The 22,392-nt window shown below is 46.5% G+C and overlaps 1 protein-coding gene across 1 annotated transcript in view; it reads right to left on the bottom strand.

Annotated features, from left to right (window-relative positions):
• The window catches only part of LOC140387080 (histone-lysine N-methyltransferase PRDM9-like), a 188,664-nt gene that overhangs the window by 155,654 nt on the left and 10,618 nt on the right, over positions 1-22,392 (bottom strand). Inside the window, exons 2-7 of the mRNA XM_072470090.1 lie at positions 21,301-21,424; positions 19,868-19,990; positions 18,692-18,762; positions 5,091-5,223; positions 4,324-4,461; positions 1,026-1,297 (exon numbers count right to left, since the gene is read on the bottom strand). Coding sequence (XP_072326191.1) covers positions 1,026-1,297; positions 4,324-4,461; positions 5,091-5,223; positions 18,692-18,762; positions 19,868-19,990; positions 21,301-21,424 — 861 coding nt within the window. The remainder of the gene's footprint in view (positions 1-1,025; positions 1,298-4,323; positions 4,462-5,090; positions 5,224-18,691; positions 18,763-19,867; positions 19,991-21,300; positions 21,425-22,392) is intronic.

Below are 22,392 nucleotides of genomic sequence, written 5' to 3' on the forward strand. Positions count from 1 at the left end.
TGCATGTCCATCAGTGTGCGTGTGTGTGTCTGCACCATGATATACTGGTGTATATTATGACAGCTGCCTCAAAGATCTAATCCATTGCTCCCCAAATGAAATCAGTTTCCCAACATGGGGAAATCATCAGGTTAATTTTGAAAACATTCAATGCACCCATCATCTACAGACCCATGAAAGTCTCAACTCAACCAAAGACCCAATAATCCTGATCCCTCGTATCATCTTCCTTATGTGTCTGTGAAGATGTATCAATAAACTAAATGGAGGGAAGATAGAAAACAGAGATGGAAGAGAAGGAGATGGTGGAGAAGAACTGGTTCAGGCACAGAGGACGAGGATGGAGCAGAGAAACAGAGGGAATCACAAAATCAGCTGAGGTGAGAAAAAGGTGCGAGCAGGGAAGTGAGAAGAGAAAAAAAATAAGTCGGTCTACATGGAGAGAGAAAAGTGGGTTTTAGTCTGATTTAGGTTTGTTTGCTTTCTTGCTTCTTGTTAGCGGTGTCTGCTGCTCAATGAGTTCCTTGGTTACTACCAGACCTCCAATGAACATACCCAGTAATAGTAGACTTCAGTTGTGAACAACTCTACAAGTTTTAAGGCCAGATCAATATGAGAAAGATCAGAGCGAAACTAATTTTGTCTTCAATTGTTTCCAACTCATCAGTTGCACCCAGCAGCAACCAGGAGCAAAAACCTGCAATAAATTATTGAAATTGCATTCAAAAAGGGAAGCACGGTGGAGCAGTGATTAGGACTGCTGCCTGCAGCGCTGAGGACCCGGATTCAATCCCAGCACGGGTCCCTGTCTGTGTGGAGTTTGCACATTCTCCCCGTGTCTGCGTGGGTTTCACCCTCACAACACAAAGATGTGCAGGTTAGGTGAATTGGCCACGCTACATTGTCCCTTAATTGGAAAAAAATATTGGGTATTCTAAAAAAAAATTTTTTTAATTGCATTCAAATAAGGCCTGAACTTTCTTTTCAAACAAGTAAGAAACTTGAATACCATTTTAGGAACTTACCATCCATGAATATCCACTGATAGCAGCTGATTCTTCATTTGATACGACTCCTTCATAGGGTCCAAAGTGAACTCCTTTGGGAATAATCTTCCCTTCATTCCACACACCAAGACCGGCTTTTCGAATTTTTGAGGTTGCAATGCTGAGACCCTCTGGAAGGGTTAAACGTGCTCTGTCTGGTTGGCTGAATTCAACAACCGTGTCCTTGATAAATACTGGAGGACCATGCACAGGGCATTCTTCAATAAAAAATGTGTCGCAGTCTTCACAAACTATCAAATAACAAATATAATTAAAGATGAATAAGGGCTTACGTTCATTATTTAGGTTTCATGAAGGTGAATGGGGCTTTTACAGAGAAGAGGCAGATGACCTATCATAGGTATGCAGCTGAATTCTCTGTCAGCAGGATCCTCCTATCCACAGGCATCACACACACGCCTGCAATTTCCCAACGGCGTGGGGTGGCCACAATGGTGAACCCCATTGGCTGGCCACAGGAACGGAGAATCCCGCTGCCGGCGGTGGCACGCTGCGCAGGAAAACCCGGCTGGCGGACCGGAAAATCCCACCCATGGTCTTTATCGTTTCATTAGAATTCAGTCTGCCAATAGAAGTAGGTGCTGAAAGTAACTGGGCACCTTCCTTACTGAAAATTACATACAGTGCCAGTCAGAGAATCATAGAATTTACAGTGCAGAAGGAGGCCATTCGGCCCATCGAGTCTGCACCGGCTCTTTTGAAAGAGCACCCTACCCAAGACGACACCTCCACCCTATCCCCATAACCCAGTAACCCCACCCAACACTCAGGGCAATTTTGGACACTAAGGGCAATTTAGCATGGCCAATCTACCTAACCCGCACATCTTTGGATTGTGGGAGGAAACCGGAGCACCCGGAGGAAACCCACGCACACACGGGGAGAACGTGCAGACTCCGCACAGACAGTGACCCGAACCTGGGACCCTGGAGCTGTGAAGCAATTGTGCTAACCACCATGCTACCGTGCTGCCCTTCCCCACTCTGTTGTATACAAGATTTTGTTCTGGGCAATATATTCAGTCCTTCATTCCAAGAAGGCAACACTGACATCAGGAACAGTAACAATGAAAACTCTGGCAAACGTTTCCCAAAACCATGCTCCACCTGATAAGGTATGAGTGGGCAGTGTAGGAGGGGAACTAATGAATGTGGTTTCATGACAACGATTTTTCAGGGCAAATAATAATTGTAGTCCATTAAAGGATTGCAGGGAGTTTTTTGATCAGCATATTAGAACAGTAGAAGAAAATTTCACAATGTAGCAAAAGACTCAAATGGGACTAATTGAATGCTTACGTAGCAATAAAAGCCACCTGTGAGACATTCAATGGCGTGTTTTTCAGTCCAACTGGATTTCAGTGACCTGTGAAAACTTATTTTTCCAAGCCACCTGTGAGGCCCTCAATAACATGTTTTTCAGTCTAACTTGGTGAAAGAAACTAGTTATTTCTAGTAGTTAAAAGAGGGTTAATTAATAAGTTGAATTAATAATTGACTTAAAAAGCTCAATCAGAAACCATTTAAAATGGATTCCATCATGACTGTGCAAAATGGATATTGCTTGCCTTTGCAAAATGGACATTGCTTGCTTCTGCAAAATGGATATCTGTTTGCAAGGAACAGCTTGCAACGAGCTGAGCAAGTGCCACATTTCCAATGAAGGTCAGGTTGACATTAGAGTTCATATGAGCCTTCCATTGTCCGAAAGAAGGAATCATAAGACAAAGCGCATACCAGTGCAATAAGAACAGATTTTGCATACGACATACACTAAAGAATTCGAAGATGCAACATGACTGATAATTCCAGTTAATGTTGCATATTGAAGGTTGACAACCCAATCATCGAATCAAATGTATTGAAGACCCATCCAAACCAATCAGCATGTTATCGGGGCAGGAATAGATTGACTTAGACTGATAACAAATTCCTAAAACGGTAATAGTTTTAGGCTATTATTTCCATTCTAGAATCATCCTATACTTTTTGCCTAAGAACCTATCTGCTATCTTTGTTTCATATTTTCCATTTCTAGTTCTAACCTGCGCAGCTGTTTTGCTTCATGCAAACAAACCGTTACTGCCATTGTATTTTGAATTCAAGTCATTCTGTAAGTTACTGAGGATAATCTGATTCTCAAAACAGTCTTTTGCAGGCAAGGGCTGAACTGAGAACCTTGTAAATTCTGTAACAAGAATTTCTGTTCTAATCGATCAATAGATACCAAATAAAATTACTTGGCACCCGAAATGGACAGACAAGATTCTGCATTGTTAGTTGCATGGTAGGTGTTACTTAATATATGCAACAACAGGAAAGTGTAGATCTTACACTTGGTTTTCTAAGATGTAAAGACACAGACACAACCAACATGCTGACAACAAGAGATTAGGGAAAGAGCCAGAGAAAGATGAGGGGAGAAAATACTCACTCTGCCTGGGTAAACACCTGTAATTTGTTAAATGTAAAGTTAGAACCAGACAATGATTAAATGTAAATAATACCTTTGTCTACGTGATCTACAATGTATAAATATTACTTGGTTTCTCAGTTCTATAGAGCCAGCTCCAGATTTTTTTCTGAGATTGTACTCTCCCAATGCATTGGTTAATAAATATTTTTTCTGTACCAGGGCCTCCTGAGATTATTTTGGTTTATAGTCTGATCCCAAAATAGCAAGGGAACTTTGAATGTGGAGACTGAAATTCAAAGAAGTGTGAAGATCATAATACAATCAGATATTACTTCCTCTGGATTACAGTTTTATTATTTGAATGAAGCTAACACAGAGCCAGTTACAAATGTTTCTCTAAACCTTGAGACAAATCACACTTGGACCTAGAGCCAATCCACAATTTATACTATACTTTGAATTATATGATTTTCTAACCACATCCCTTCCAATACTGATGACTCCATACTTGATTCTTACAGTAATTGGATAAATGTAATAAAATGTATTCAATTGAAATGAGTCTGTTCTTCCCTAAAATCAGAGGCCTTTAGTTTACAAAAGAAGTCAGATTCTATTATATCACAACATTTCAGAATAATAACCCATAGTTTAGGATAATTTTTGTGATTAAGGTAATGAAGAATTAATGACAGGCAAGCACAGGCTTGCACTCCTCTCCTGCCACAATGCCATGTTCATTGTTATCGCAATGCCCTCGTTTACCAAGGCCTAATGTCATCACACCAAATCTCCCAATAAATTCTTCCTGACCCAAGGATTGGATATACTTTGTACATACACAGGTAGTCATCATCACAAAGTTCCCTTTCTTCGGTGTAAACCTTTCTCTCTCTGTTTCTCAAACTGTATCTTCTACTTTCAGTCTCTTTGATCACTTGTACATTTGTAGATCCCAAAGTATTTCCAGAACAAACAACTGTGAAATAAATAAAAAAGATCATGGACAGAACTTGAATAAATTAAATGTAATTCTTGGTGCACGTAAAGGTTGTTTATTGTTTGAATGATAAATGGAACATAGAACATACAGTGCAGAAGGAGGCCATTCGGCCCATCGAGTCTGCACCGACCCACTTAAGCCCTCACTTCCACCCTGTCCCCGTAACACAATAACCCCTCCTAACCTTTTTTGGTCACTAAGGGCAATTTATCATGACCAATCCACCTAACCTGCACGTCTTTGGACTGTGAGAAGAAACCAGAGCAGCCGGAAGAAACCCACGCAGACACGGGGAGAACGTGCAGACTCCGCACAGACAGTGACCCAGCAGGGAATCGAACCTGGGACCTGTCGCTGTGAAGTCACAGTGTTAATTACTTGTGCAACTGTGCTGCCCAACATCTGCCAATGCTGAAGATATTTATATAGTTCAGCAAGACACGGAGTTAATGTATCTTCAGTCACTGCTGCAGTGGTCACATTGTCATGTCAAGCATTTATTCATCCTTGAAATGTACTCAAATATACTTTACTGAAATCCTTTATGCCAGGACAAATACCATCATTGGATTAACTACGAGCATCACTTCTCCAAACCAAGATACCTGTTTTTCTATTGATCTTTTTCACAGAAACTATCTCTTTCTTATTTGTGACTGTGTCATTCGGGAAGCCCAGAGTTCCATCATTTTGATCCTCTTCTGAATGAAATGTAATCGACGATGGAACTTTTTGGTTCTGAAATGCAGAATGCAAAGATTTTTTGAATTGCTGCAGAGATTATGTGGAAAACAAAGTATTTATCCATGTTCCTCTCCGTTATTTCTTGTATTACGGACCAGGATTTAGAGAACACCAAAGTATATCATGGAGTTCACCTGACCCACAACTTTAACTAGATTTTGGTTATGGGGAGCAAAAGGGCCCACTTTACAGGTGTGATGGAACAGAGAGCTAAAGTGTGTTTAAAACAAACTAATATTTATTCTATGAAACCAATTATCATTTTATAAACACACAGTAAATATCTTATCAACTACAAACACTGACACTTTCCCAAATACAATATTCTATAGGTAACCCTGAATAACTTCCCCAAACAACATCTGTAAGTTAAATCCTTTTTAAAATAAAGACAGCAGGTGGCCAGAGTGCGAAAGGTGCTGCTACAGAGGGGAAAGCAGGCAGCGGGTTTGGGTCTTCCGAACCTGATGTACTACTACTGGGCGGCGAATGTGGAGACGGTGTGGAGCTGGGTCAGAGGGGTTGATTCCCAGTGCATCAGAATGGGGGAGAGTATGTGCAGGGGGTCGGGACTGAAAGCACCAGCAACAGCGCCGCTCCCAATAGCTCCGGGGAATACCCAGGAAGTCCAGTAATAATAGCTTCATTGAAAATCTGGAGGCAGTCTCGCCACCACTTAGGGTTGGGGGCAGGGTCAAGGGAAATGCCGATTCGGGGGAACCATAGATTTGAGTCAGGGAGGTGGGATGGAAATTTCCGGAAATGGGAAGAGAAGGGGATTAAGACGCTGAAAGATTTGTTTCTTAGGGGTCAGTTTGCAGGATTGAAGGAGCTGGAAGCAAAGTATGGGCCGGAGCAGGGAGAAATGTTTCGATACATGCATGTTTGGGATTTTGCCAGAAAGGAAATACAGAGCTTCCCAGAGGAACCGGCCTCCACATTGCTGGAGGAGGTGCTGACGACAAGGGGACTGGAGAATGGGGTAGTGTCAGCGGTGTACGGAGCTATTTTGGAAGAGGATAAGGCACCACTGGAAGGGGTCAAAGGAAAGTGGGAGGAAGAGTTGGAAGAGGTTATAGAGGAGGGGGTCTTGTGTGAGATGCTCCGGAGAGTAAATGCCTCCAACTCATGTGCGAGGTTGGGACTGATGCAGCTGAAGGTGGCATACAGAGCACACCTCACGAGGGCGAGGATGAGATGATTCTTTGAAGGAGTAGAAAATGTATGCGAGCGTTGCGGGGGGTCCCCGCTAATCACGTTCATGTGTTTTGGTCCCATCCAAAGCTAGAGGATTATTGGAAGGAGGTTTTTCGGGTAATCTCCAAGGTGGAGTCTCTTTGACATGCACCACCTGGGAGGCCATATTCAGGGTGTCGGAACAGCCAGGGTTGGAAACGGGTGCGGAGGCAGATATCGTAGCCTTCGCCTCGTTGATCGCCTAAAGGTGGATCCTGTTGGGATGGAGAGCAGCCTCTTCACCCTGTGCCTTGGCGTGGCCGGGGGGGGGGGGGGGGGGGGGGGGGGGGGGGGGATCTGTCGGAATTCTTGACTCTTGAGAAGGTTAAGTTTGAACTGAGCGGAAGGACGGAGGGGTTCTACAAGTCATGGGCATTATTTATTATGCACTTTCAAGAACTGGATAACATCGAACATTAGTTGGGGGGGGGGGGGTGTGGGAGGGTTGGGGGGTGAGGGGGGTTGTGTGTATTAAGGGTGACTATGGGTAATCCCTGATTCCTTTTTGCTATTTGTTTATGTAAACATGCGGACTAATGTTTGGGGGTTGGTGGGAGGATGGGATTGTTGTTAATGTTATGGGGATTGACATATTTGTTGCTGATTATTGTTTATTGTTGGTGGGTGTAAATTTGGGAGAAAATGTGAAAAAGGAGGAGAATAAAAATAAAGACAGCTGGTTTAAGTGCTCTCATTATAAAATATTTTTGCTGTCATAATATTCTGGGAAACAATCAGATTCCTCTTCCGTGGATGCTTTCTCATACATACGTTTTATTTCTATATCTTTCTGTTGTAACTCCGCCAATTTAAAAATATCAGCCTCATCCTCCATCTGTTCTTGTTATCTTCCAACCATCTGATCAAAAATTGTTTCTGATAATTGAACTTCAACTTTATCTTCACTCTTCGATTTCTCCTTTTGTCTTAACCTGTGACTTTGTGACCATGTCATTAAACAATCCGAAAAAAATCCCAGGATATTTGTCCTTCAACACTTCAGTTGTCTGATTTTCCACTGGTTTATCAACCACAGTAGGCATCACTCCCACTTGCGACACAAGATAAACTGTATTCCTGGACCAGATAGTTTCTCTGTTACTCCTACTACCACTTCACCATTCTTCACTGGACTTTCCAACCTTACCTTATATAATGGAACACTATTCTTCTTACCCTGAATTCTACATATTACCACCTTTTCTGGCAATATTCTTCCCAAACTACATAACTCCTCATCTCCTACTCTCCCGTATCTCTTAAAATTGTGACTTCTTTACCTGCTCCTCCTGATACACAAGTAAACTTTACCCACACAAGTAAATTCTTTAAAGAGATCTGGCAACTTCTGATCAATCACCTGTACAATCTTTTGCACCTCCTTCGCTTCACTTGGGATTTCCTTCACCACTTTAACAAACCGCACTGTCTTATCCTGTTTTACCACATCAGCCTTCCTCCTGCTTTTCTTCAACCACCAACACTGTGACATCACATGGCCTAGTTTATTACAGTGAAAACATTTGAAACTTTTCATTTCTCTTCCATCCTCCTGGATTTCATTTTTAATCCGAGGTACACTTTAATTATGATCTCCCATCAGATCTCCTTTACCTTCACCACTTGAGAATTTCTCTTTTCCCCAGTTTCAATCCCTCACAGGCTGAAACTGATGTCGGAAACCAAGCTTTGATTTATGAACTAATTCATAATCATCTGCCATTTCTGCTGCTGACCTCGCAGTTTTAACCCTCTGCTCTTCCACATGAGTTCTCACTGCATCAGGAATTGAATGTTTAAACTCCTCCAAAAGTATAATTTCTCTGAGAGCTTCATACATTTGGTCTCTTTTCAAAGCCCTTATCCACCTATCAAAGTTACTTTGTTTGATCCTTTCAAACTCCATGTATGTTTGACCAGGTTCTATCCTTAAATTTCGAAACCATTGTCTTTAGGCTTCAGGCACTAGTTCATATGCACCTAAGATGGATTTTTTTCACCTCCTCATACTTCCCAAATACCTCCTCTGACAGTGATGCAAACACTTCACTAGCCCTACCTACCAGCTTTGTTTGAATCAGTAATACCCCAACCACATGTCGTGACCATTTAATTTGTTTAGCCACCGTCTCAAATGAAATGACAAAGTCTTCCACCTCCTTCTCATCAAACCTTGGCAATGCTCGGACATATTTAAATAGATCCCCACCAAGTACTTTCTCTTTATCCTCACCACCATCCTCCAACTGTACGTTTCCCTCTACATCCGCCAATTCTAACTGACTGTCATGTTTCATGGCCATTTTCTGAAGTTCAAACTCTCTCTTTTTCCCTTTCCTCTCTCTTTCTTTTTGTTCTGCTAAGGCTATTCTTTCTTTATTTCTTTCTTCTCTCTCCTTTTCTTTTTCCCTGATCTGTATCTCCCTTTTTATCTCGTTTCCTATTCAAGCTGCTTTAATTCTTTTTCATGTTCAAGTTGCTTGATTTCGAACTGAATTTTTGCCATTTCTACTGAGTGAGATGTATCTCAAGCAATTTTAAATGCTCAGCTGGCGCCACAAGTACCTCTTCTTTTCGTGTGCTATCAGGTAACGCTAACAGCAATGTTTTTGCCAAATCTAAAAGCCCTTTTTTAGTCTCTGTTGTACTGCATGTGATGTTCTCCACCCCAAAAACTTCTGAGCCTCTGAAAGAGCCATTGCACACAACACACTCCCTACTTAAACTGGTATACCACACCTGAAAAGCAAACACAAATATGCTCACCCCTCACTATCTTTAAGTTCATTAAGCCAATCCAATCACAAAAAATAGACTTTTATCCTGGACATGCCCCCAATTTATTATGGGCCAGGGTTTAGAGAACACCAAAGTGTATCATGGAGTTCACCTGACTCGCAACTTTAAATAGATTTTGGTTATGGGGAGCAAAAGGGCCCACTTTACCGGTGTGATGCAAAGTATGTTGAAAACAAAACAATGTTTATTCTATGAATCCAGTTAACATTTTATAAACACACAGTAAACATCTTATCAACTACAAACACTGATACTTTCCCAAATACAATATTTTATAGGCAACCCTTAATAAATTCCCCAAACAACATCCATAAGTTAAATCCTTTTTCAAATAAAGACAGCAGGTTTAAATGCTCTACAGAAACAGATATTACTTTGAAATCATCAATAATCTGGAGACGTTCTTTAACTTGCAGAGAGAAAGATCATTGTACAGCTGCTTGCTTTAAATGCAGCTCTCCACCTCTGAAAACTAAACTAAAAACACACGGCGGCTGCCAGCTCAAAAACGAAAGTAAAAGACAGACAGTCAAGCTCCACCCACACAATGACATCACTGCAGCCATTTGATAAACACCCATTTCTCAAAGGGACTCTCACATGACACTTGTATCACATTGAAGAAAGAAAGGTCCCCATGATCCATTTAAGAAAATCAGTCACTCTCTTAGTGTAGCACTAAGCCACACATTTCAGATGGCTCCCATGTTTAATACCACCCTCCTATATTCACTTCACAAGTATCCCAAATGTAACTAACCCAAGCACAATCGCAAAAAGAGAAGTATTATTGTCCAATAAACATCATTGACTTCTATCTGAGATACAAAAGCAACCAAAAATGTCTTCACTCTGGGGAACCTCGCACTATCTGGATTTTGTTTTAAAAATAATTTTTATTAAAGGTTTTCATAAAATATCAATAACAAAATGAGAAAGAAAAAAGAACCCACAGGGTTAAGTACAAAACACAATCTAAAAAAGCAACCCCCCAAACCCCTCCCCCCGTACATAAATAATAAATTAACATTAACACCCCGACTTAACACAACAGGTGTATACACCCCCTCAGACCCTCCAGTGTAAATAACAAAAACAAAAACAGAGTAAACCCACGCACCCCACCCCCCCCACCCCGAGCTGCTGCTGCCACTGACCAATGTCTATCGTTCTGCCAGAAAGTCTAAGAACGGTTGCCACCGCCTAAAGAATCCTTGTACCGACCCACTCAAGGCGAATTTCACCCTCTCCAATTTAATGAACCCTGCCATATCACTGATCCAGGATTCCACGCTTGGGGGCCTCGCATCTTTCCACTGAAGGAGAATCCTTCGCAGGGCTACCAGGGACGCAAAGGCCAGAATTCCGGCCTCTTTCGCCTCCTGCACTCCCGGCTCCTCTGCCACCCCAAATATTGCGAGCCCCCAGCTCGGTTTGACCCTGGATCCTACCACCCTCGACACCGTCCTCGCTACGCCCTTCCAAATTTCCTCCAGCGCTGGGCATGCCCAGAACATATGGGTGTGATTTGCTGGGCTCCCTGAGCACCTAACACACCTGTCCTCACCCCCAAAGAACAGGCTCATCCTTGTCCCGGTCATGTATGCCCTGTGCAGCACCTTAAACTGTATGAGGCTGAGCCTCGCGCACGAAGAGGAAGAGTTCACCCTCCCTAGGGAATCTGCCCATGTCCCCTCTTCGATCTCCTCTCCCAACTCCCCCTCTCACTTACCTTTCAACTCCACCACCGAGGCCTCCTCCTCCTCCTGCATCACCTGGTAAGTTTCCGAGATCTTCCCCACTCCTCCCCCCCCCCCCCCCCCCACGAGAGCACCCTGTCCTGTACTGTGTGTGGCAGTAGCCGTGGGAATTCCATCACCTGCCGTCTGGCAAACGGCCTTACCTGTAAGTACCTGAAGGTGTTCCCTGGGGGGAGCCCGTACTTCTCCTCCAGCTCACCCAAGCTCATGAACTTCCCGTCCACAAACAGGTCCCCCAACTTTCGTATCCCTGCCCTGTGCCACCCTGAAAACCCCCCCACCGGTGGTTCCCCCGTAATGGGGTCCACGCCAACGCCCCAACTTCCCCCCTATGCCGCCTCCACTGCCCCAAATTTTGAGGGCCGCCACCACCACCGGGCTCGTGGTATACCTCCTTGGACGGAGCGGCAGCGGCGCCATTGCCATCGCCACCAGACTCGTACCCACACAGGACGCCGTCTCCAGTCTCTTCCATGCAGCCCCCTCCCCCTCCATCACCCACTTGCGCACCATCGTCGCATTGGTGGCCCAGTAGTACCCACAAAGGTTGGACAACGACAGCCTCCCCCTATCTCTACTCCGCTCCAGGAACACCCTTCTCACCCTCGAAGTCCCTCGCGCCCACACAAACCACATTATACTCCTGTTAACCCGCCTGAAAAAAGCCTTCGGGATAAACACGGGGAGGCACTGGAACAGGAACAAAAGCCTTGGGAGCACCGTCATTTTGATTGACTGCGCCCTACCCGCCAAGGACAGCGGCAACGCGTCCCACCTCTTGAACTCCTCCTCCATTTGCTCCACCAGCCTTGTAAAGTTAAGCCTATGCAGGGCCCCCCAGCTCCTGGCCACCTGGACCCCCAAATATCTGAAGCTCCTCTCCGCCCTTTTTAGTGGGAACTCGCCAATCCCCCTCTCCTGGTCCCCTAGCTGAACTACGAACAGCTCGCTCTTCCCCATATTGAGCTTGTACCCCGAAAAGTCCCCGAATTCCCTAAGGATCCTCATTACCTCTGGTATTCCTCCCACCGGGTCCACCACATACAGCAGCAGGCCGTCCGCATAAAGCGACACCCTATGCTCCTCCCCACCCCGCACCAACCCCCTCCAGTTCCTCGACTCTCTCAGTGCCATAGCCAGGGGTTCAATCGCCAGTGCGAAGAGCAGGGGGGACAGGGGACACCCCTGTCTCGTCCCTCGCTGCAACCGAAAGTACTCGGACATCCTCCTATTTGTTGCCACACTCGCCATCGGGACCTCATACAACAGCCTAACCCACCAGACATACCCCTCCCCATACCGGAACCACTTCAGCACCTCCCACAGGTACCCCCACTCTACCCTATCGAAGGCTTTCTCAGCGTCCATCGCCACCACTATCTCCGCCTCCCCCTCCCTCGCCGGCATCATGATAACGTTCAAAAGCCTCCGCACATTCGCGTTCAACTGTCTCCCCTTCACAAACCCCGTCTGGTCTTCATGGATGATCTGCGGCACACAATCCTCAATCCTCGTGGCTAAGACCTCCGCCAGCACCTTGGCATCTACATTTAGCAAGGAAATCGGTCTGTAAGACCCACATTGCACGGGTTCCTTGTCCCGCTTCAGGATCAAAGATATCAGTGCCCGGGACATCGTCAGGGGTAAAGCCCCCCCCCCTCCCTTGCCTTATTAAAGGTCCTAACTAACAGCGGGCCCAACAGGTCCATATATTTTTTGTAGAACTTGACCAGGAAACCGTCCGGCCCCGGTGCCTTCCCGCCTGCATGCTTCCTATCCCTTTGATCAGCTCCTTCAGCCCAATCGGGGCCCACATTCCCGCCACCAGTCCCTCTTCCACCTTTGGAAACCTCAATTGGTCCAGGAAACGGCCCATCCCTCCCTCCCCCCATGGGAGCTCGGATTGGTACAATTCCTCGTAGAAGTCCCTGAAGACCCCATTGATGCCAACCCCACTCCGCACCACGCTCCCGCCCCTGTCCTTAACTCCCCCGATCTCCCTAGCTGCGTCCCGCTTCCGAAGCTGATGTGCCATTGTCCGGCTTGCCTTTTCCCCATACTCGTCAACCGCCCCCTGGGCCTTCCTCCACTGCACCTCCGCCTTCTTGGTGGTCACCAGGTCGAATTCGGCCTGGAGGCTCCGCCTCTTCCTCAACAGTCTATCCTCAGGCTCTTCCACATACCTCCTGTCTACCCTCACCATTTCCCCCACCAGCCTCTCCCTCTCCTCCCGCTCCTTGTGGGCCCTAATGGAGATCAGCTCTCCCCTCACCACCGCCTTCAGTGCCTCCCGTACCATCCCCACTCGGACCTCCCCATTGTCGTGGGTCTCCAAGTACCTCTCTATACTTTCTCGGACCCGCTCGCTCACCTCCTCGTCTGCCAACAGTCCCACTTCCAAGCGCCACAGCGGGCGCTGGTCCCTCTCCTCCCCATCTCCATGTCCACCCAATGCGGGGCGTGGTCCGAAATGGCTATTGCCGAATACTCGGTATCCTCTACTCTCGCTATTTCCTTTCATTTCATTTCATCAGCGCCCTACTCAAAATGAAAAAGTCGATTCGAGAATAAGCCTTATGGACATGTGAGAAGAATGAAAATTCCCTAGCCCCCAGCCTTGCAAATCTCCAAGGGTCCACCCCTCCCATTTGGTCCATAAATCCCCTCAGCACTTTAGCCGCCGCCGGCTTCCTACCCGTCCTAGACCTGGAGCGATCCAGTGCCGGATCCAACACCGTGTTAAAGTCTCCCCCCATTATCAGGGCCCCCACTTCCAAGTCTGGGATCCGACCCAACATACGCCGCATAAAACCCGCATCGTCCCAGTTCGGAGCATACACATTGACCAGTACCACCCTCTCTCCCTGCAACTTACCACTTACCATTATGTACCTACCGCCATTATCTGCCACAATGCTCGACGCCTCGAATGACACCAAGATCTTTCCCACCAAGATCGCCACCCCTCGATTTTTGGCATCTAGCCCCGAGTGAAACACCTGACTTACCCACCCTTTCCTCAGTCTTACCTGGTCTGCCACCTTCAGGTGTGTCTCCTGGAGCATAACCACATCCGCCTTGAGCCCCTTCAGGTGCGCGAACACGCGGGCCCGCTTAACCGGCCCATTCAGTCCCCTTACATTCCAGGTTATCAGCCGGATCAGTGGGCTACCCGCCCCCCCCTCCCCCGCCGACTAGCCATGACCCCTCCTCGGCAAGCTACGCACCCACACCGCACACCCGGCCCGTTCCCCACAGCGGCATACCCCCGTCTTGACCCCCCCCCCCAACTCGCTCCAGCTCCTCCTTGACCTTAGCAGCAGCAACTCGATTCCCCTCCCCCCTCCGTTCTAAGCGCGGGAAACAATCCTCGCTCTGCCCCCCCAGTCTTCGGCGCGGGAAAAAAGCCCGCGCTCTCCACCTACCAGGCCCCGCCACCAACCAAAACAGTGCCCAACCCGCCCCATCCACCCTCCCCAACCCGAAAGAGAAAAACACAGAGAAAACAAAACCCAAAACAATGCGAAGGCTCCCCCCTCCGCCGAACAAAAAATAGGCATAACATATCCACTGCAGTCCCCAATCGCCCATCCCGACCCTCAGTCTGTGTCCAGCTTCTCGGCCTGAACAAAGGCCCACGCCTCCTCCGGAGACTCAAAATAATGGTGCCGGTCCTTGTAGGTAACCCACAGTCACGGCGGCTGCAACATGCCAAGTTTCACCCCCTTCCTGTGCAGCACCGCCTTCACTCGATTGTACCCGGCCCTCCTCTTCGCCACCTCCGCACTCCAGTCCTGGTATATTTGAACCTCTGTGTTCTCCCACCTGCTGCTCCTCTCCTTCTTGGCCCACCTGAGCACACACTCCCGATCGACGAACCGATGGAACCGCACCAGCACCGCCCGCGGAGGCTCGTTAGCCTTGGGCCTCCTCGCCAACACGCCATGGGCCCCTTCCAGCTCCAGGGGTCCCTGGAAGGACCTCGCTCCCATCAGCGAGTTCAACATGGTGACCACATAGGCCCCCACGTCCGGCCCCTCCAGGCCCTCCGGGAGGCCCAGAATCCACAGATTCTTCCGCCTCGACTGATTCTCCATCTCTTCGAACCGCTCCTGCCATTTCTTGTGGAGCGCCTCTGCGCCTCCACCTTTACCGCCAGACCTAAGATCTCATCCTCATTGTCAGAGATCTTTTGTCGAGCCTCTCGGATCGCCACTCCCTGGGCCGTCTGTGTCCCCAGCAGCTTATCAATAGAAGCCTTCATCGGCTCTAGCAGGTCCGTTTTAATCTCTCTGAGGCAGCACTGGATACCCTCCTGTTGCTCCTCCGCCCACTGCCTCCACGCTGCCTGGTCTCCGCCTGCCGCCATTTTGTCCTTCTTCCCTCCCTTCTTCGCGTCCACCACCGCCTTTTTTTCGCCCCGCTCCTACTTATAGCCATATACTGATGGGGAGCTGTTATTAACTCCTTCCCACACTGGGAAACATCAGAAAAGTGCCGTTGGAAGCCCTGAAGAGCCTAAAAGTCAGTTTTTGCGGGTGCCGCCCAATGTGCGACTTAGCTCCGCATAGCCGCAACGGGAAGTCTCGAGAGAGAATCCTTTTGGCAGTGTTCGCTTAACCAATCTGCCCCAAAAAGTCTGTGGAAACTCCTGAAAAAGGTCTGAGAGTCCGTTCCAGACGGGAGCTGCCGAATGCGCAACCTACTCCTCCATGGCCGCCACCGGAAGCCTCGTCCCCGCTTCTTCAACGGCCTTGGTGAGATCTTTTCACAGTTGTTCCCTCTGCTGCTAGAATTCACCTTTAATAAAGGCCCTCAAGTCAGCTTGAAGCCTTTAAGCTTGCCCTTCCCCCGCCTGCATGCTGGAAGAGGCTTTTGTCTTTCCTGCAGCTCCAGCCAAATCTTTTACTGTTTCTGCCGGGTCTGGTAACCAAGAGACAGACCATTCCTGGGGGACACTGTCGGGGGAATGTTGCAGTCTTCTTCCCACACCGGGAAATGTCAAAACAATGCCATTGGGGGCCCTGTAAAGAGCCCACAAGTCCGTTCCAAGCGGGAGCTGCCGAACATACGACTTAGCTCTGCATAGCCGCAACCGGAAGTCTCGCACTATCTGAATTAAAGCACATCTGCGTTTGTACAAGGTAATTAAAACGATGAAAAAAAACACAATTGAGTATTACCTATATGAGTAAATAATAATCAGATACTATACAAGGGTTTTTTTTATTCTCGCAGCTTTTCTGAAGGAATGAAAGTATGTTCCATAGATGCTAATTATCCTTCATTGTCTTGTTCAAAACTGTACACAGCAAATATTAACAGGAAAATTAGGATTCTGGAAGCATGATGTTAGAGCTTGATCATGGTGCCTTTCAACATTACACACAACATTATTTTTCGAGTAGAGATCAAGACATCGAAAGAGCAGTGACCCTGGTTCAGCCCAGCAACTTTGAGATTTCAGTGATGTAGCAGTGATCATTGAGTTTGTTCTTGTGAACGCTGCTGTGCAGCCTCATGGAAACAAAGTTAACGTCCATCGTCTAACTAATTTGCAGATATTCCAAACTGCTCACAGATTTTGGGAGGATTCATCCATCAAGCACATTAAGAACTGTTAATTTACAGTGGGCTCGAATTAATGGAATATTTTCTAAGTGTGGTAGCGAGCAGGAACTGTCGCGAGCTTCCCGACGCTCATCCCAGCGCGGCCGAAACCGACCCTAGGGCCCCCAACGGTAGGTTACGGGACGCGGTAGACAGAAGGCTGCCTTCAACTCTGATGTGCATCCTGGGGACACACCTAGACGCAACGGTAGAGCATGGAAGGCTAAACAGGTCGAGGATCACTGAGAGGGCCCTGGAAAAGGGTGAAGGGGTAAAGGGTGAAAGAGGTGGGGAAGGTGTCGGCAGGGGTGGGGATGGTGGGATGGCACCATCAGGGCTAGGGGCAATTGGGGACACATATGTGTGACGTTATCATAAATGTAAAGAACTGTAAGGGTTAATGTTATGTCCAAATCAACCACTAGAGGGAGCTAGATGTAGAACTATATAAGGCATTGATGCTAAGCCTTGTGGGTGAGAGGTTGAGGAGAAAGCGAGAGGACAGACTGACGGATAGTGTGAGTGAAAGCAGATCCTAGTTAATGTAACAGTGTAGAGATTAGTAGAAGATGCGTGTAGATTATATGTGTATTACCAACTGGGTATCATATAGAAGTGTTGAATCTAATAAAGTAGTGTGAATAAATCTATAGCTTTGTTCAATTTAAAAGCTATTTGTGGTCTTTATGAACATTACACCAACCATCCTAAAATTAGCAACAAAAGAACACAATATGGACAGCATTAAACAAGTTACACCCAAGACATATGACACCTCTGGCACTTGGGAGTTTTAACGTGCACACCTAACTACAATTGCCAAGTTCCTATTAGCAGTGGCCTTCAACCACATGGCCAGACTGCTCCACGGTCAGTGGGAGCTATGGGTGGTCAGTGAGACAGACAGGCAGGGCCTGGGGTTGTCCATGTAACAGGCACACACAATCCAGGGGGTGGCATGGAGGACCCACTGGCGCTGAGACACCCACCCCCCTCCCCACCCCACCGAGGGGCGATCCACTCTAATGGTGGCGGCCCACCCCAATCATATCTGCCAACCCCAGCAACAGGAAGCAACACCAGTGCCCTCAGGCTCATGGTCCAGGAGTGAAGGTGTTTTCTCGCCACCTCGCACCAGCCATTCCGCCAGCTTCACATTTTTAAAAAGGTGTATTAATCAGCGCCCGCGTGACCGCTTGCTGTGGAGGCGGTTAGGTCACGGGGGCCGTCAGATAGGAGTCATTCACATTAATTGTATGGAGATTGGCCTTAAGTTTTGATTATTGGTTTCTCGCCACGCCACGGTGGGATCCTGATTTTGTCAACGGGAGCAGGCCGGTTAGATCGCAAACCGATCGGTGCCCATGTGGTTCTCGATTTTGGCCTCTCCCATGATCTAATGACCTCACTGCGCTCTCGCTCAAGCACAACGTGGCCATTAAATCACGCCCAGGTCATGAAATTCAAATATGACAAAATGCAGGTCAGGAGTCTAAATAAAAATACAATCAAGTTCCCAGGGATTCTAAGCAGACAAGTAACAGATATAAAATGAAACACTAACTCCAAAGGAGATTCCCGTGGGTAGGCATGCCATGTAGCATCTGGAGGCAATTGCATGGCATCCCAATCAGACCTTGATGGTTGGACACTGTGCATGAGCACTGCAGGAAGCAACATCACAGACACAATAGCCATCATCTGATCACCCAGGAAAAACCACTGGGTCCAGGTACTCCCTCCCTAACAGCGGTGTGGGTGAACCTACATCACATGGACAGCAGCAGTCCAATAAGGGAGCACACCACCTCCCTCTCAAAGACAATTATGGATGAGCTAGCCGATCATTCCCCCTGAACTAATATTTTAAAAATGAAGGACGTGAACGCTGAAAATACGGAGAGGTAAATTTCAGTCTGAAGGCTGGTTAACGTTACGGGTGGGACCCTGCAGCTCTATATCTTTCAGATGCTGACAGGCCTGTTGAGTGAATATCGAGCAGTCTGTTTCCATTTGATATATTTGGTTTGTAAGAATTTCTGTCCACACTCAATTACCTTTTTGATACTGTCTTTCTTTGGCTTCTTGGTATCTTCATTCTTTAAAGGTGGCTTTAAGTTTCTCATCTCTTGAAAATAATGACAATGATGTTTTAGATTTCTGTTGTCTCATATTTCAGCTTTTCATATTTGAGCAGGAAGGCAAAAATGGCATTTCGTAGTTCAAAATAAAATCAAAACATAAATGCTACTAAAAATTAGAAAAATAAAGTCGACATTAGTTTTATATGTCTGCATATTCATAAGGATTTTCCAGGCCTTCTGGGATCGGTGGATGCCTCGGGGGCTGGGGTTTATCATCACCCCTGGAAATTATATTTTGGTTTAGTTATTTAAGTTTCTTTTATGTTGTTTTCCAGTTACAATCCCCATCAGAGTACATCACCTCTTCTCATTTTCTGTTTTTTGCTGAATATATTGATTCTTTTGTCTCAGCAAAAGAATATACACATAAGTTAGCATCAGGCATTTATCGAATGGTCCAGAGCTCCAGTCCCACTCTGGGAAATGATGTTCAATTCACATGAAGACAGATCCATGTGGAGTTTACACATTCTCCCCTTGTTTGCGTGTGTTTCGCCTCCACAACTCAAAGATATGCAGGCTCGGTGGATTGGCCACACTAAATTGCCCCTTAATTTAAAAAAAATAATTGGGTACTCAAAATTTATTTATTTAAAATCACATGAAGACACAAAGACAATCAACTGACGCTGAATGAAAGTGAAAGAGTTATAAAGAGAAGTTAAGACAAATATCATTCAATTTCCTGATCTTCCAACTCTCCAAAACACAAAGGTAATCAGGGTTATTTTTTTAAAAATAATCTTTATTGTCACAAGTCGGCATACATCAACATGCAATGAAGTTACTGTGAAAAGCCCCAAGTTGCCACATGCCGGCGCCTGTTCGGGTAAACAGAGGGAGAAATCAGAATGTCCAGATTACCGAACAGCACATCTTTCGGGATCATGGGAGGAAACCGGAGCACCTGGCGAAAACACACGCAGACACGGGGAGAACATGCAGACTCCACACCGACAGTGACCCAAGCCGGGAATCGAACTGGGCATCCTGGAGCTGTGAAGCAACAGTGTTACCCACTGTGCTACCATGCTGCCCTCATCAAAATGTGCTTTAAATATTTTAATAAAGGAAAGATATTCAATTTACGTGGTGGATTTTTCACAAGACGTTTCGGTGCCCAATCTTCATCTGAATCACTAGATTCATCCACACGGGGTTGATGCCTCCTGCCATGTCTTGACATGAATGCTGGCTTTGGTACATTCAATCCTGCAAAAATTGTAGAGTCAAAAGAAAGAAGTTTTAGATCTGTGACAGCTGGTGGTCACTCGCAGGTCCAAGGGAAAGGCAGGGTAATAATGACATCTGAGATGCACAGTTCATCTCCATTATTCCAAAACATAATTTTTATTCCTGAGTTAGGTTTAGTGGCTTAGCGCGCAGCGTTGGGGAAAGCCACACTGATACAATAGGAAGAGAACTATGGGGGAAAATGAACAAACAGAATTTGAAATCAGAACAGGAAATGCTGCAAACAACCCCCAGATCAGCCAGCATCTATCATGAGGAGGGAGGGAGGAAAGCTTCAAACACTATTTTTCATCCAATTCCACTCATCTCTACATCAAGTGAAATAGAATAGCACTGTTCTCTTTACTTTTTTAAAAATTATCACTGGACATGACCGGCTGGGCCAACATTCATTGCCCATCTCTAATTAAATTGAATGGCAGTCTCGGCTAGCGATTTTCAAAAATGGGATCGCAACCCACGGATGGGCCGTCGGATGGTCACCAAAAGGATTCCCAAATATCGCCTGACCATGTTTGCCGTTTTCTCTCGAGGTAAATTCTCACTGCATTACAGTGTATTACAATTTACAAATTTACATTCAATAAACATTCAGAAGTGCCAACAACGAGTGTAACGTTTTAACAGTAATTATGGAGAATCTTTTGTGAATGTGATGTGGGTCGCGATAGTCGGCCATTCTGTGAACGTGGGTCGCTCGAAAAAAAGATTGAAAAACACCGCTCTAGGCCATTTCAGGGGACAGTTCAGAGTCAAACACATTGCTGCACGTCTGGAGTCGCAGGCAGGCAGGTGGCAGATTTGTTCCCCCAAAAGAACATTAGTGATCCAATAGGGGTCATTTTTTAAAAAACAATGGTTTAATGGTTATCATTAAATTTAATTCCAGATTTCATCCAATTTGCTCGTCAGACGAGCAAGCATCCTCTCCACCATCTCCCACATCACATTACTGCTAACACTCAAGATTTTTCACTGCATCATTCCTAATGCACAGGAGGAAGGCACGTTGGGAACTTCAGCCAGTTATTTCACAGCCATTAATTAACATTCAGGCACTCACAGGCCGATGATGATTAATTCCTCGGTATACGTTCCTGATGTGTGTCAGCAGTGGTGAAATGGAGAACCCCAATGAAAATCTCAGATCTCTTAGGCGAATATCCACTTGGCTGTAATATTAGATGAATACCGTGCCAGTGGATATGTAAGTTTTCAGGAAAAGTGAGAAATGTGGAAAGGGAAAAAAACATTGATTTTGTACAGACCTATTGCAAGCATGGCCTCATAGTTTCGCTTCACGTTCTTATAACGGATCTTTTCCCATTCACTTAATTCTGCCCATTCACCTTTGGAAAAATGAGCGGCAATGTCTTTAAACTTGTCTGTAATCTGGAAATGTAAGATGATTCGGATTGTTAATACATTCAGGCACTGAATCAGTAATGTTCACAAACACAAGTTCCATAAATGTAAGATTAGCCAATCCGTCAGCTCTGCCATCGGTGGATTTCTAGAATACCCTCCACTAGAATGGACTGGTACTATAATCAGTGGTAGAGGACTCATAAAGAACAGCCTCTCTACCAAACAATTCAAGGTGCGATTCACCGGAAAGATTTCTAAGTGTGGTAGCGAGCTGGAACCAGGCCCAGCGAGGCCAGCAACACTATTCAACGTTAATATGTCCACTTAAAGAGGCCTCATGGGATTTTCGCCGCAAATGAAGGCTTGCCGGCTGATTTGCCAACACCGTGCTTGCCAGCCCCCCGCTTACAAGGTAGAGCAGCACTTAAACAGCACTTGCTCAACCAACCCCTCAGCTTGCGACAATGGCACCAAGGAGACCCGCACCAAGATTAGTCGATGCAGGCCTAAGGTGGCTTTGAGTCGCAAAAGAGGCCAGGAGAGATGTCCTGTCCCCTGAGATTCCCGGAGGATGAGTCACAGGGCAGCCAGTGCTGCCTGGGACGAGGTGGAGGCAGTTGGAAGCTCCAGGAATATGACCAGGAGGACTGGCTTCCAGTCCTGAAAAAGGTCAACAACCTAGACCGTGCAGCACGAGTGAGTAGACAATCTTCCCCTGACAACTCACCATGCAGCTTTGAACCCTCCCTTCACTCCTCGCTCCATTCATCCCCCCTCCCAACCCTCCCTTCACATCCACCCTCCCACCACTGTGAACCACATGTGTGGCTAATGATGCCCTCTCTGTGTCTCCTCAGGAAAAACTCTCGCAAAACCTCTGGGCGAGGGCCCAGATTGGCTGGGTGGTGCCAGACTCAAGAATCCTCACCACCTTTGAGGAACCGATCCTTGAGATGACAGGGGTGGCTGTGGACAGGGCGGTCACCGACCCG

The sequence above is a fragment of the Scyliorhinus torazame genome, chromosome 12, assembly GCF_047496885.1.
Source record: "Scyliorhinus torazame isolate Kashiwa2021f chromosome 12, sScyTor2.1, whole genome shotgun sequence".
Taxonomy (NCBI): Eukaryota; Metazoa; Chordata; class Chondrichthyes; order Carcharhiniformes; family Scyliorhinidae; genus Scyliorhinus; species Scyliorhinus torazame.